The sequence below is a fragment of the Setaria italica genome, chromosome VI (genome assembly GCF_000263155.2).
Source record: "Setaria italica strain Yugu1 chromosome VI, Setaria_italica_v2.0, whole genome shotgun sequence".
Classification (NCBI taxonomy): domain Eukaryota; kingdom Viridiplantae; phylum Streptophyta; class Magnoliopsida; order Poales; family Poaceae; genus Setaria; species Setaria italica.
Window position 1 is genome coordinate 10,065,609 of NC_028455.1, and position 15,717 is coordinate 10,081,325.

Consider the following 15,717-nt stretch of genomic DNA (forward strand, 5'->3'; position numbering starts at 1 on the left):
ATCAAATGTGGCGTTTTATTCTATATCTTTATTATGCTTTTAGAACGCTAGGCATAAACAATGGGCATTCTCAGCAGTGCGGCAAACGCACGTCTCAAGCACAAGTATTTTATACCATCTGTCAACCACACCGTACTTCACGGCCACGGACATGTCCCTTTCCACACAATACATCGTACAAGCACCGTATCTTAAGACTTACAAAAATACAGGCCGGTAGCTATATATACCCGTGCAACTCTTGCATATCAATCACCAAATCAAAAGCACAGTGCACAACGCCAGCAGTAGCAACCTATTGAAAGGCCTGATCGATCATGGCCAGCCCCAAGGCTTTTCTCCTTGCAATCCTCGGCTGCGCCTTCTTATTCAGTGGTGCTCTCGCAGCTCGCGCCCTGAGTGACGACTCAGCCATGGTGGCGAGGCACGAGCAATGGATGGCACAGTACAGCCGTGTCTACAAAGATGCTGCCGAGAAGGCTCGGCGGTTCGAGGTGTTCAAGGCCAATGTTAAGTTCATCGAGTCATTCAACGCCGCTGGGAACCGCAAGTTCTGGCTCGGCGTCAACCAGTTTGCCGACCTCACCAACGACGAGTTCAGGGCCACCAAGACTAACAAGGGCTTCAAACCTAGCCCGATGAAGGTCCCTACCGGATTTAGGTACGAGAATGTTAGCATTGATGCGCTTCCGGCGACCATCGACTGGAGAACCAAGGGTGCTGTGACTCCCATCAAGGATCAGGGACAGTGTGGTAAGTACATTTAATTAGAAGGATGATACACTTGTGTCAACACTATTTTTCTGCAACTAGTGTTTGATGTACGTTGAAACATAATTAACCAATTGCAGGCTGCTGCTGGGCGTTCTCGGCTGTGGCCGCCACGGAGGGCATTGTGAAAATCAGCACCGGAAAGCTCATCTCGCTCTCGGAGCAAGAGTTGGTGGATTGCGATGTCCATGGAGAGGATCAGGGATGTGAGGGTGGTTTGATGGACGACGCCTTCAAGTTCATCATCAAGAATGGCGGCCTAACCACTGAGTCTGGCTATCCTTACACAGCTGCGGATGACAAGTGCAAGAGTGGATCGAACAGTGCTGCGACCATCAAAGGCTATGAAGATGTGCCGGCAAACAACGAGGCAGCCCTCATGAAGGCCGTAGCTAACCAGCCTGTCTCGGTGGCCGTGGATGGAGGAGACATGACATTTCAGTTCTACTCCGGTGGTGTGATGACCGGCTCTTGCGGCACAGACTTGGATCATGGAATTGCAGCAATCGGTTATGGAAAGGCAAGTGATGGCACAAACTACTGGCTCATGAAGAACTCTTGGGGCACCACATGGGGCGAGAATGGTTACTTGAGAATGGAGAAGGATATTTCGGACAAGAGGGGCATGTGCGGCCTCGCCATGGAGCCTTCCTACCCCACTAAGTAGGTTTACATTAGTATTTCTCAGATTCGTACATATATAGACTTATATCGAATAAAGATGGATGCTTCTTTGTCTCGTCATGTATATATAGTCCGTTCTTATTGTGAGTAAATTGTTATATATACAAATTGATCTACTATTTAAGGACGCTTGTGCATTTCATGTGAAGACCATGTAAATATGTTGGATAGGTAATGATAAATACACTACATGCTAGTAATTTTCCAATGCTGGTCACCTGTGCTTATGGACAACGTGCCTTGTCAGAATAAGCAACCTAACAAGCACATTTCTAATTTGCTACAGGCTTTCCGATGCTTTGAAAATCACTATCACTGATGAAACGAACTTAGGTGCTGTTTGGTGGTACGTGAAATGGTAATGCAAATGCAAAGGGAATCAGATTGCAGCGTATCTTATTACATGATGGCAATTACACATTTTATTTGGCTGCACAATGTAACGTCATTCGATACTGAAGGGATCGTGACACACTAAGAGGGGGTGAATTGGGTGTTTAAAAACTAAGACTCCAAGCATATATAAAAATATATTCCAATTTCTATCTAGATGTGCACTAGGTTTTTGTATATGTTGCTATCTCTAACCAAAACAGTTTTGCACCATAGGTTCCAATCCTAGAAACTACACATGGCAATTTTAGGAAAGGTAAATGTGGAATGTAAAGTGCAATAAGAAATGCGGAAGATAAATGAGGCAGAGAAGGCAAACTCCCGATACGGCAATACAATGATTTTTACCGAGGTTGAAAGCAAAGGTTTCCACGAGTCCTCATTGTGGAGCCCCTCTCAAGGAAATGCCCATGTAAGGGCATATGCTTCCTAGTCGAGTAACTCGTAGGATAGTTGATGAGCCTTCCCCACGCGCAAGTGGATTTCTGCCTAAGCCTCTCATAGATGCTTCTTGCCACTCTTCACTTGGTAGAGTTTCGTCAAAATGCCAAGGGCCGCTCCGCCCATTCATTAGCGCCGCCGGCTACTCCACATACACTGTTAGAGAGTCTCACGCGACTTACAAACCCCAGATTTACAACTCTTGGTGCGTGGAAGCACCAATAATAAGGAGGTGTGCAAACCTTGCATAACTCTAGGCTAATCCTTAAAGCAATGCGCTGATACCTAAACTAGCACTAATCAATACCTAAATGTCTTAATCTTGTCTTGAGCACTTTGGTGAATAGAATACTTATGTATATCTGGAAACTAAGCCTATAGCTTCTTCAAAACTCTAACATAGACGAATTGGCCAGGCAATCGGGTATAAATAGGCTAAGGCCAAGAAACTAGCCGTTGCTCAAACGGTCACAAAAATAGTAATCATCGATTTATACTATAACCACTTCATGGCCATCACCATACCATACTATGATGACTGATTGATCCAATGCTCCAGGTACTGTAGTCACTGTATCATTTTGTGTATGCATAAAAACTCCATAGCCAATTCGAGCCGAGCCTATCACACCAATTCATCTTCTGCTTCCTTTCTGGCTATCACCGTATCATCCTATGATCACCGATTGATCCTATGCTCCAGTTACTGTAGTCACCGTATCATGCTATGATGCATGTTAACTTCAAATCGAACTGACCACTGATTCATCAAATGCTCCCTTCATAGCCATCACAGTATCATCCTATGATCACTGATTTGCTTCATTTCTTTATGTGTTTATGATATGCGACTATGATCACCGTATCTTTGTGCTGACTTCTCTTTTATGATGTCTTGGGTTGCTTTAAGGTCTTATGTGGTCTTGCACATGTCCTCTTTTACCTTTGTTTGATGTGTTTCATCACTCAAGTCCATTACCTTACATCCATGTGACTAAACCTTGTCTACTCGCAAACGTTGTTCGTCCTTAGCAAGTGCGGAGCTTAGGCAAGGCCATAGCGGGCCATGGCCCCCCTGCCAAAGCAAAATTTCCATTGGTTGAATAGTGATTTTGGTACTGTTTATTAGTTTAATTGCTTAATCAACACTGGCTGGCCCCCTCTGGATTCTTCGTTAAGCTCCGCCACTGTCCCCTAGGTTATTATTGACACACAATCACCAAAATCACTAATGACCTAATTAGAACCACTTTCCTTATAGATACCATGAGTTGTCAGGTTTGCATAACAAAATTGATTGAAATACAGGTATTCCCGCTAAACAAAATTGATTAAAATACAGGCACTCCCGCTGAACAAGAAGAAGAGCTAGAATTGAAAAGAAGCAACAATCCAATTTTGGGAGAAAGTCATTGATAATTGGGAAGGAAACTAGTCTATACAAGCATAATCAAACTTCAATGTGAAGCTAGATAGAGGAAACAAAGCTACAATAAATCAGGGCAAAGCATTGCTCCGACCAAGAGGGTGTTGCTGTTCCGGGCTTCGTGCCCTTGCCGCCATCATGCTCTTCATCCTGCATTGTGCTATTATTCACCCCGTGCCCCTGAAACCATAGGGCCCCATGTATGTATGTAGCACAGCAGCAGTAAGTAGTACCAGCTTTACTCCCTCCATTCCTTATTGCAGGTCGTTTTGACTTTTCTAGGTTCATAGATATTATTATGCACCTAGATATACACTATACTCTCTCTGTTCCAAATTGTAGGTTCATAGATATTATTATGCATCTAGATATAGTGTATGTATAAACCTAGAAAAGTTAAAATGACCTACAATTTGCAACGGAAGGAGTATTGTAATATTCCAAAAATTTGTAATATTTATTTGAGTGAAATTTGCAAAATTTAAAAACTTTTTGTTTAAATTGTGTGCTCATTTTAAAATGTTAGCTAATTCATTCCTCATCCCAAAAATTCCATTTCAAAATTTGCGTGGGTTGAGTTGGATCTTTTTTATTTTATTTGGAGTTAATTCAATTCAAAATTCAAACTAAATCAAAATCTAAATAAAAACCAAACCTAAACCAATCTAACCTAACCTATCAGACCGGCCCGCTAACCTATCTAACCCGTGGCCCGCTAACCTTCGACCTAGCCCGCGCGTGCGCCACGCTCATCTTAGCCCATGTCCGGCCCAACCGGCCGCCTGGCCAACAGGCCATCCCAGCTCGCTCCTGTTGCCGCCCTGCTCCCAGCCAGCAAACCCGCCAGCCCAGCAACTGGCCCAGCTCGCCGCTCGCCCACTCGCCCGCTCACTTGCGCTCGCCTCCCTCTATCTCCCGCTGACCCGCACGACCCCGCCTGTTAGCCTCACCGGTGCTCCTGTTCTTCTTCCTCCTCTTGCTCGTACATCACGCACCTTGCACATGCGCTCGCAGACCAATGGGGATGCCGTGCTGGAGCACACTGCAGCTGCTCCGTGCGTCTGTGACCCCTTCCAGGAGGTTCTGTCGGGAGGAATGGACCTCCTTGCCCTCACCCCACACCTCCACGCCCTAGACCCGACGGTCGGATACATGCCACGATGCCCCATGGCATGGACGCCAAAGATGGATGGAAAGCCGCCATCCTTGCCCTCCAACCGCCATGCCGAGCTTATAAAAGGGGACCCAGGGATTCCGACTTGAGCACGTCACCAGGGACCTTCCCTCGCCGCCACCCAAGAAGAAGAGAGGGAAGGGGCGGAGGAAAGGGAAGGATAAGGGAGGAAAGGGAAGGAGGAGGTGGAGCGGAAGAGGATGAAAAGGGGAAAGGAAGGAGGCCGCTGTGGAGGAGCCCGCCGCCGCCTGAGCACGGCCATAGCCTTCGCCAAGCCCTCGCCGTGAGCTCGCCACCCTTCTTTCTCTTCCTCGGCTCCCTTGTTCTCTAGCCGTAGCCGCCGTAGTGTAGGCCACCATTGCTTCGCCTCGCCACCAGCTGCTGGGGTCCGTGTGCTGCCTCGCTGTGCCATGGTCGGGGAAAGCCCTGCGATCGCGTGCCAACAGGCGCACCGATGGGGCCACGTGCCGGTCGGGCCACTGCACGCCGTACCCGTGCCAGCCGCACACTGCACCGCGCATGATCACCTTCGAGTTCTTGGTCTCACAATCCTCCCTGCCTACAAATCAACCACTTAGATAACCCCCTGGTGGATTGCCGGGCTACTAAATTCAACAGTTGGCATGCCAGGTAGGGGAAATTGTGGGATCCACTTAGCGAGCTTGCCGGTAGAAATCTCCGACATCTGTCCAATTGGGTGAGTTGTTTCTAATATTGGTATTAAATTGATCTGATTTTTTGGATGCTAATCACATGTTGATTTGTCTTTGTGATCCATACGGTATACGCACGGGTCATCTTCTTCGGCACGAGCGCCACTCGGCATCTTCTAGGGGGGATGTGCATCGTCAGCCCTTAAGGAAGTTGGCTGTCATGCTTCGTCCACTGCTGTGGCGTCAACAAGTACACAGCCGGGTCTGGCTCCCTGACCAGTCCAATAAGGCCAGGCCTGCTAGCTCATGCCTGTTGAGGCAGATCGCAAGCAGGGCACACCGGTGATACCTTCAACCACTTGGACTCGACCAAGAATTGCTAGGCAATAGGTCTCGACTGGTTTGCTTCATTGAAAGTTGTTCGCCATCCACGATGATCAAGATGGTACCCGGGGCTTCTGAGCCTGTACATGAGACATGCGGGTTCTACAACTCGACCACAAATAAAACTATGTCTTATTTACAATTAAATATTTTACGGCTTCCGTATACCTACATACCCCTCGGCTCCTCCATGTCTCCGTGACTTTCGCCGACCACCTTGGCTCCTCTGTGTCTCTGTGACTTTCGCCGACCACCTTGGTCGCACCCCGACTGCTATAACAACTTGGTCCATCCACTACACGAGCGGTCGGGGGCTACACCCCACGGGTGCCTAGCTTATGCTGGTCCTTTTCCGCATAGTTTCGACTACTTTGCAGCTTGTTCGTCGCTCTTAACAGTTGCTAAAGTAGTCGGGTAGCACACGTCTTAATCCATGAAGCCTGACCCTCATGTGAGCCTCCTGGTGCTTCGCCAACCTCTCTGGCTTAGGGCAGGAGGCGACTCATCGTGCTTCCGCAACTCGGCCGACTCCTAGCCTTGGAGGCTGGATGCCATAGACGACTCGGCGTGCCTCCTAACACTAGGCCAACCTCCCAGGCTCAGAGGCTGGGTGCAGGAGGCGACTCAACGTGCCTACATGGCTTCACCAGTCCTCGCGCTCGGGGGCTGGACACCTACTTCGGGTTGGCATGCTTCCATTGCTCTGCTAGTCCTCACGTTCGGCGGGTCGAAGGCTGGGTGTAGGATGTCACTTGACGTATGTCCATGGTGTTTCACAAGACAAAGACTACAAGATCAAGGATTTTTTTTGAGCACTACACAGCTTCTTGGCAACCAGATGATGAAAGCACTCGGGCGAAGCTTATCCAACTCGGCATTCGTGTTGGGTTGCTGTTCAACTCCACACCACTCCGGGGCTTGATGGTTATAGATACCCGGGTACCCTCATGGAGGGTCCAGCCGACCACTAATAGGCCAGCCCGACTTGATGAAGAAGGCAGAAGATAGAGTCCGGTTAGAGCTCCCCACATGTTGTAATCTGACTAGATCTCATCTATAGTAACCGACTAGGGGTCCAGCCATGTGACCCTACCCCTCAGAGTATATAGGAGAGGTAGGGGTTCCCCAAGGAGGGGAACTGACCCAATTCCATCAAAGACTAAACCATGCACCAGCACAAAGCAATACAATCTAGCAAAATATAGGACGTAAGGTATTACTTTCCGGAGGCCTAAACCTATCTAAACCTTCGTGTTCTTGTGATCACCTTCCAGTTCTTGGTCTCGCAATCCTTCCTGCCTACAAATCAACCATTAGGTTATTGAGTTCTTTCACAGGGTCATCAAGAACAAGCAATGCCTAAAGGCATATTCCCTCATTAGGCTGACCGATTCGGTAAGCTCGTGATTTCATCATTTGGCTTGATTGCTTTGCTTTTGCATCTATTTCATCTTGATTGTGTTTTATTTTTTAGAGCTGAGAGTATGAGTTTTTTTGTCTGTTACCAGTTCCTAGATGGGCCGAGCACCGAGACCAACCAGCCACCTGCCGCACTGGACTGGGAGTCGGACTCCTCCTTTGATAACTCCGACGTGGATGTATTTGTCCAAGGTAGTGGAACGGAGCTTAGGGGCACGGATCCTGTTGGGCAGCAGACACGCCAGGCCGTTCACAAGGTGGTAGAGTCCAAGGCACTGGAGGCGGAGAAGAAGAAATGAAAGAAGAGAGGTGCCACGAAGCCAAAGGCACCCACTATGGCAGCAGCATCCCCTGCGGAGACCTTACGCGAGGTGCCAAGCCCAGCCACTAAGAAGAAGAAGGTCGAGCTCCTTGAGACGACCGCAGCCAACACGGAGCGGCTCAAGGAGCAGCTAAAGATGGAAATCCATGCGGGAAAGCAGAAGGAGCTGATCATGCCGCTGCAAGCACCTTTTCGCCCAAAGTTTCGAGCGAAGAGGAGCACATTGTGAGTATGATCATGGCGTCGTATATTGTTTGATGTTTTGTTTGTACATTGCTTCACTTTATCTCTGTGTCTCGCCATTCAAGCAGGAAGGCGGTGATGGTGGACGAGTCGGGCCTGCAAGACACTAGCGTCAGGACCCATGCAGAAGGTCAAACTCGTGATGCGACTATAGAGGCTGCATCCACGACATCTGTCCAGGCCAAGAGCAAGAGTGGCTTGGTGACGAGACCTAAGGGTCTCGAGCTGAGCTCTTCACCATGCCAACATGTCACCAAGGATGCCACTGTATCCGTGCCCGGGGCCACAGATGCTAGTGTCGAGGTGCATATGGAGGAGACCCTAGGGAAGCACCGACCGACGTGGAGGTGGCGCGCTACAACGACGACGTCCATGCCAACAAGGATGATTCCACCACTTTGGACTTCTGCAGGATGGCCCTAGAGCAAGATGCTGCTACTGACAAGAAAGATCTTGCCACCCTAAAGGAAGCCACAGCCAAGGTCGAAGAGGTGTTATATGTAAGTTGGCCGACCAATCTTGCTATTCACTTCATCCCCTATCTTCCATGTTTGAATTGTTGGAGTAACTTTTGTATAGAATCTGGCGAAGTGTATGCACAAGAGGGCGGACTCCATCCACTGTGCATAGGAGTATTGCCTCGAGGTCGAGCGCCTAAAGACTGAGCTCAATAAGGCCAATGAGGATGCTGCGGAGCAGATCCGAAAAAAGGACCAAGAGATCGAGGAGCAGAAGAAGATCACAGGGAGGTCTAGGGTGACCTTAGCGCTTTGCTGACTTGTTTGGCTTCGTTCCTTATGGAAGATCTACCTTGGGTAGATGTGGCCTTTATCTTTTTTTGAGTTTTGTTATTTTGTAGATGCCCAGAAGTGGAGAGGCTTAAGAGAGACCTCAAAGAGTGCAAGGAAGCCAATGCCTAACTGCAGCAAGACCACGATGTCGCCACGAACCGTGAGCATGCCATGTCGCAGAAACTGGCCTATGAGGCTAGCTTGTGCAAGAATATGAACCGGTGCTTGATTTCTATTATGAATAGTCTCTGGCATGATCAGGTGGTCATTGCAAGGTTGAAGGTGGAGCTGAAAGACCTGAGGTCGGCCGCAGGCTACGTGATGGACACGATCCAGCCTATGGCCAACCCTGACGAGCCAATGCCCCTACCTGGCACGCCAACTATCGGATTTAGTGACTGGCATGCTCTCGAAGTGGAGCTAGATCAGTTTGGTGAGGAAGTTCTTCATGCTCTCGGGGAAGATGATGCTGGGGCGGGATGCAATCGAGCTGTTGGGGAGGATCTCACGACCACTCCTACCTGGCGTGCCAACTATTGGATTTAGTGACCGGTAGTCCACTAGAGGGGTACCCTGGTGGTAGATTTGTAGGCGGAAGAGATTGTAAGACCAAGAACTCGAATGGTTTAAAAAGGGCTCAAGGTTTAGATAGGTTCAAGCCTCCGGAGAGTAATACCATACATCCTGTGTTCTGGTGGATTGCATTGCTAGTACGGGATGCGAAGAATCGATGTACCCTCGGGGGGCATCCCTGGCCACCTTATAGAGGCCCACAACCTAGGGTTACAATCAGATAGGATCTAATTCTAGTTGGTTGTCAAATGGAAAGAAATTTTAATTGGTTTACAAGAAGTATCCTGTGATAACCGGGCAGAATCCATTCACCCAGCTTCCTGGCTTGTGCTCCCCGCATTTTTGTGCCTTGGCCCGCATGACATTGTTAGGCGGGCCCACTTTCCAGGACCGACCAGTATCCTGGTCGGTGGGGACCCATGGGTACCTTTACCCCTCGTATAGGGATATATGATTTTGGTTTTTTAGGAAAAATCAAATAAAAATTGGGATGGCTCAAGTCATTGGTTCATGAAAAAGAAAGGAATACAAAACGACTGAGTGAATGAAACTCCAAATATTGTCTTGACCGAAGGTTCCACTTAATAATTGTTCACCAGCTATGACGTAGTGAAATCTGTGACTCACTTACTTGAAACTTCAAATGACTTCAGGGTTGTCCTCCCAGTAGCTTATTCTTGACTCGAAGGATTGCTTGCCAAAGATGGGCGTCGAAAGGCTCCAGAAGACCCTAGGCCGGTCGGCCAGGGCTCCTTTTGCGATCAGCCAAAGGCTCTTCCTAGGCCCGTTGGCCTCTACCTTTGTCTGGTTTGATGCTCGTTCAGTGCTTTATCCAAAAATATACTTTTAGGTCATATCCCTACAAATACAGAACTCCAAAATATGTTTCACATGTGAAAATGACTAGTTTATTAGGTGTAGTCAATAGTTTAGGTATTAAATTCATGTCATTATTGAAGATAAAAAAGGGTAAAGGTGTGTCAACAACGAGCATCAACACCTGCCTAACTACGTTCAGTTCCAGCTTGGCTTGGTCTGGCGCCTCCAGCTTGACTTGGTCTGGGCAGATGGCCTCTGTGGCTGCTACCATGTTGGCTTCGATCGGAGCGTTGGACTGACTGTATGGGATTCTGCTGATTGAGTTATTCATACACGAGTTCTGTCAGTTCAGCTAACTATTGGGTGTACTTGTTTTGGGGTGTTACGCAGGTGATGAGATCAATTGACGTGATGGTGGCCAAAGGAGTATGATGGTGACATATTTGAACTGCTTCAAAGGCGATGTCAAGGTTCTGGATTGGTAGATCTGCTGCAAGGCGGCTTTGTTTGTCTTCTCTTGTGGTGTTTCTTGCTCATCGTTGAGTTCTTTGTGCTTTAATTTCTTCTCTAACAATGCTGGCAGTGAGCTCGTCTTGTGAGATGTCATCTAGGTGATGTTCATGTCCTGGGTTGTTATCCCGTTGCTCTTCTTCCTGATCACCATCTTTATTTTTGAGAACATTGAAAACTTCTCGCTCTGGTTAGAAGCTTTCCGAACTAAAGGCGGTGACTTCCGTAGGGCCACCCTCCTCTAGGATATGAGACAAAGGAGCTCTGTCCTAGTATGAGAGAGTGTCGAGGTAGGCAATGAGGCATGAATTGTTGTCCTTGGCTAGAGTGGATGGCTTCATGTTGGGCCAGTAGATGAATCTGCCTTGTGGTGTTGATGTGATTACCAGGCTCATCTGCGAACCTGATAAAGGGGTCTCCTCATCCAAATCCAAGTAGTAGTCGGGGTCATCAATCTCATCCATATATTGGATTGCGATCTGGATAAGGCCGTCTGATAGACAGTGGCCGCATTGCAGAGTTCAAATGGGAATTGATTCTGGGAGTAGTTCGATTCGTATGATGGCTTATGCGTCAACTCGTGCGAGTCAAGCCGACTGGCGGAAGAAGCCGAGTTGTACTCAGACTCGTCCCCCTAGCCTCTAACTAGGTCAGAAATTGAAAATCCACCGAAATTCTCAACGAGACCCTCCAGAGCTTCGTGCTAGAGCTTCATGGTTGGCTTCCTTGAATGTGACGATTGGCTTGATGATGACTTGTGCCATCAAGTTCGCCAACGGATTCTTGGTGCTCCCCTACTTGGCATGTCAGCTGTCGATGTTTAGACCTGGCAAGCTACCCAGGAGGGTGCCGGAGGTAGTGTTTTGGTTGGTGGGGCTCATCAAGATCAGTAACTCGAAGTAAACACAGACACATGATTCAGACAGGTTCGGGCTGCTAGTTGCGTGATACCCTATGTTCTGTGTTTTGGTTGGATTGAATTGCTTTGGAGGGGTTCCTGCCTCGCCTTATATAGTCAGGAGCAGGGTTACAGGTCGGTTTATTGCATGAAAACTATTCGGACACAACTAGAGAGTCCTACCCTTATTACAATGGGTATTTTCCTAATCCTCACCTACTCTTTGTCTTTCCACGTATACTACGTTGTCCTGCACCAAAGCCTCTATATCAGATGCATCTCGGTGTATAGCCCTATATTTGGGACTGTTCAAATCTGCTGGTGGGCTCATAGATGTATGTATGACACATGGCACAACTGCGCAGGGAGGCAATGGCGGCTAGGGTTTGACCTTAGCCATCTCCTAGACAACTTCGAAGACTTGCGGCGGCCGTCAGCTCCCTCTGGTGAATGACCTAGGTTTCATTGAGTTCTAGTGGTTGGATGCACATGCCGATGGAGAATGGGGATATTTATAGTCCGGAGATGTTGTGGGACGCAGGACACGTTGATCGGGGCCAGAAATAGGCTAGACCGATCGGCCTGGACCCGCTGGGCCAATCGGCCTAGATGATTACGCCACTTTTCTGGCCTCAAATGCCAAAACTTTCTATATGAAAGTTGTAGATCATTCGAGTCATGCAGTTTAGACACCAAATTTGCCTGAATCAGAGTCCAAGGAGGGAGATATGCCTTACGCAAGATCTACTACTTCTACGGGCCTTCAGACATTCCAATCTTGAGTTTTCCTTAGCTTGACCACAAGATTAACTTGCCAAATCACCACATACTTCACCTTTAAGTCATTTGAAATGATGGTTCATTGAATATGGACGTATTTGGATCACGAATTGGGCTAGGCCGATTGGCGTATGGGTCCTAGGCCGATCGGCCTACCCTCTTTTGAGCTTCCCTGGTCCTTGTCTTTCTCGTGAAGACTCCTTATGTTGTCCCAAGTCCAAGTCCAAATCAAGCCCATACAAACGTCACATGTTTATGTCGTATTTCCTGCTATTTTGCAATATAGTTCAAAATACAACACATATGCGAATATTGGGTTATTTCAGGTGCTAAGTGGCAGGTTAGTATAAGATTTAGTCCAAAAACACTACTTAAATAGCACTAAAAAGGTGGCAACAACTAGTGTCAACAATTCCCCCATGCTTAAACCTTGCTCATCCTCGAGCAAGTCCAGGATACTTGCTTCATTAAGAAATTAACATTGCCCTTGGATGCCATCCCTGCACTTAGTTATACATAACAAGACACATTGCTCTCTCAAGTCTTTAACATTTAAAGTTCAAGTTGTGACTAGCTACTTTTCATCATAGAAGATAGACTAGTAATAAATAACAAGCCACGATAAAATGAATACAATGCTCTTGAACTTAAGTAAACTTCAAACCTTTACCTTATTCCATCGTGAATAGTTTTTCAAAAAGATTCAAAGCCAACACAAGTGAGATTCTCTCTTAGAAACTCTCATCTCATCAAGTCACTCAAGTCTATACTAGATTATTTTCAACCTAATCTACTCATATACTGGAAGGCTTATGTGAAGCTTGGTAGGTAAAAACAATCCTCGCAAAATATTATATCTGAAATATTTGTCAAACCAAGAGAGGGATCTATTGAAATTACTAAGACTTCTCAAAAAAGCCATGAAAATTAAATGTTGGAGAGAGAAACAGAAGGAGGAAACTCACACATTTAGATAAGTCAGCATGTGTGTACTATCCCTCAAAATTAAGTGATATCAATTGTGCTAGTTTTTGCAAAAATTTAACACTTTTTGTTTGAATGTGTCGGTCAAACTTAAGGTCCACCGTCATCTCTTTTCTCTAAATTTCAAAAGCTAGTAATTAAATTTTTGCACTTAAACTTAAACACATGCCTGCTTGATTGATTTGGATTTGTGACTTTGCATTTCGAATCTAAATCAAAATACAAAGCTAACTCAATTATAAAAACCTAGCTAACTCGAGCCTAAACTCCCTAACCCATCTAACCTAACCAGCTTGGCCTCCTAACCTACCCCGGCCTAGCCCACCCAAACCATTTGGCCACTGGCCTGCCTAAACCACGCTGCGGCCCAGCTAAGCCAGCCGGCCTAGCTAACCTCGCCGACCCAGCTTCCGGAACCCTCCGCATTGCAGCTGATGACCGGCGAGCCCCGCCTGTCAGCCACCCGGAGAACTATTTGTTGGAGGTATGCCCTAGAGGCAATCATAGAGATGATGATATTCCATTTGTATCCATGATTTGTATATTGTGTTCATTGAATATCCATTAAAGGCTACTTGAATTGATTTGCAATTATGTGAATTGTATGTGAAACTCTTTACTTGTACGGTTATTCTAAAGTTGTCCCTAGTCGGAGTTCATGTGAGGACACACATGAATATTAGACTAGCACATGTATTAGTTGATGACTATGTTTCACAAGTCATGGACATGGAGATGTTGAACTAATAATGTGGACACATGTGGATACATGTGCTAGGACTGACCCAACACGAGAAGTAGTTCTCTCTTTAAACAACATATACGCTTTGTCCTTAGACCTGAGACTGTCGCATGTATTCTAGATGTGGATCGACCTACTTAGGGGCTATCAAATGCTACGCCGTAACAGGGTAGTTATAAAGGTAGCTTTCGGGTTTGTCAAGAAGCATGCTATGAGACATGGTCAGTCAAGATGGGATTTGCCCCTCTCTGATTGAGAGTGATATCTCTGGGCCCCTCGAGTGATCGGATCCGAAAATGCATGGCCATGCTACGTACAGTTAAGAGTTAACCTACAAAGGGATTCCGAATCACAGGATCGAGAAAGAGCGGTCGACTTGAAGCTAGACCAAATATCGTGAGGCAAAGGGAATAGCATGTATATTATATTGTGATGGTTCGTCTGATATGATCTTCGTGTGCGTATAGGAGTTGGCACGTCTTGCTAGAGGCCGCTACCGACTATTGGACCGAGTAGGAGTACTCGAGCCATGTCTATACGTATCCGAACCCATAGGGTCACACACTTAAGGGGCTTGAAGCCCAATTCGGATCTGATCCGAGTTGGATTAGGTTTAGGAGTACTAATGGGCCTCGGATCCAGAGGCCCATCAGGAACCTCTATAAATAGAGGGGTGGGGGCGCCCTAGGGTTCACACCTTTTTGGCGAAACACACCTGCCGCGCCTTCCCATGCCCTCGCCTGTTGCAACTCGCGGATCTAGCAGTCCGGCTTGCGACGCTTCCTCCCTGCACGTGTGGATACCTTGGAGGTGTTGCGCCTGCAGCACTTGGACGAGCCATCGACGAGCCGCCGACGAGCCACGACGAGCCGCGGCACCGGAGGCGATCTTGCTGCACGTGGGAGCTGCTGGACGTGACGTGATCGACTACGTACGACTACGTTGATCGACTACGTACGACTACATGATTGTCTTCACTGCATCGACGCATATCTACATCTTCCGCACCAGTAGTGCGTCGAGTGGTAATCCCGTGATCCTTATACGGCAGTTCTTCCTAGTTATACGCAGTAGAAATTTTGATTTACGCTAGTGTAGCCTACCTCGTATCCCAACACTATTCCCCTTTCTCCTTGCTCCCAATGCACGCACGCGGACAGTAATCGCTGCCCAACGCCACCAAACCCTGCCGGTGCCACCTCAAAGGGAGCAAACACATCTCCAAGGGCAAGAATAAGGGTCAAGCGTCAAGCAAGCCACCAGACCAGGCTGCAAAGGTGGGCGTGAAAGGCTTGTATGTGCCACTGCTGATCCTGAAACGCGGAACTCTAAAAATTTCCAACCCGTGCCTGGCCTAGCTTCCACCTAGGCGAGATATCATGGTGCGTGGAGGCATGCAGCATAGAGGGGAATGGGAGGCTGTGGAGAACTTAGGAAAATTGAGTGTCTAGTTTTGAGGTCTTTTAACAGAACCGATAGTGATGGATAGCGCTACGGTTTGTGATAAAGAGCATCAGTAAAAAGGATTTATCTCACAAAGTCTGCGTCAATATATCACTGAAGGTTTTTAGTGGAGTGGCAAACTGATATAAATAAGATGAATGGCATCGTTTAAAGTGTTCAAGGACGACCGACTATGTTAATTTTTAAGTTTATAGATATCTATAACAAGTGAACGTTATGTTCAAGTACAGGATATAAAGATAAGGA

General features: G+C 47.3%; 1 protein-coding gene across 1 annotated transcript; it reads left to right on the forward strand.

Moving 5' to 3' along the window:
* Window positions 1–317: 317 nt before the first annotated feature.
* LOC101782476 (senescence-specific cysteine protease SAG39) lies at window positions 318–1,438 on the forward strand. The gene is made up of 2 exons (XM_004974481.1): window positions 318–753; window positions 852–1,438. The coding sequence occupies exons 1-2, from the start codon at window positions 318–320 to the stop codon at window positions 1,436–1,438; spliced, it is 1,023 nt and encodes a 340-aa protein (XP_004974538.1).
* The last annotated feature ends 14,279 nt before the right edge of the window (window positions 1,439–15,717 follow it).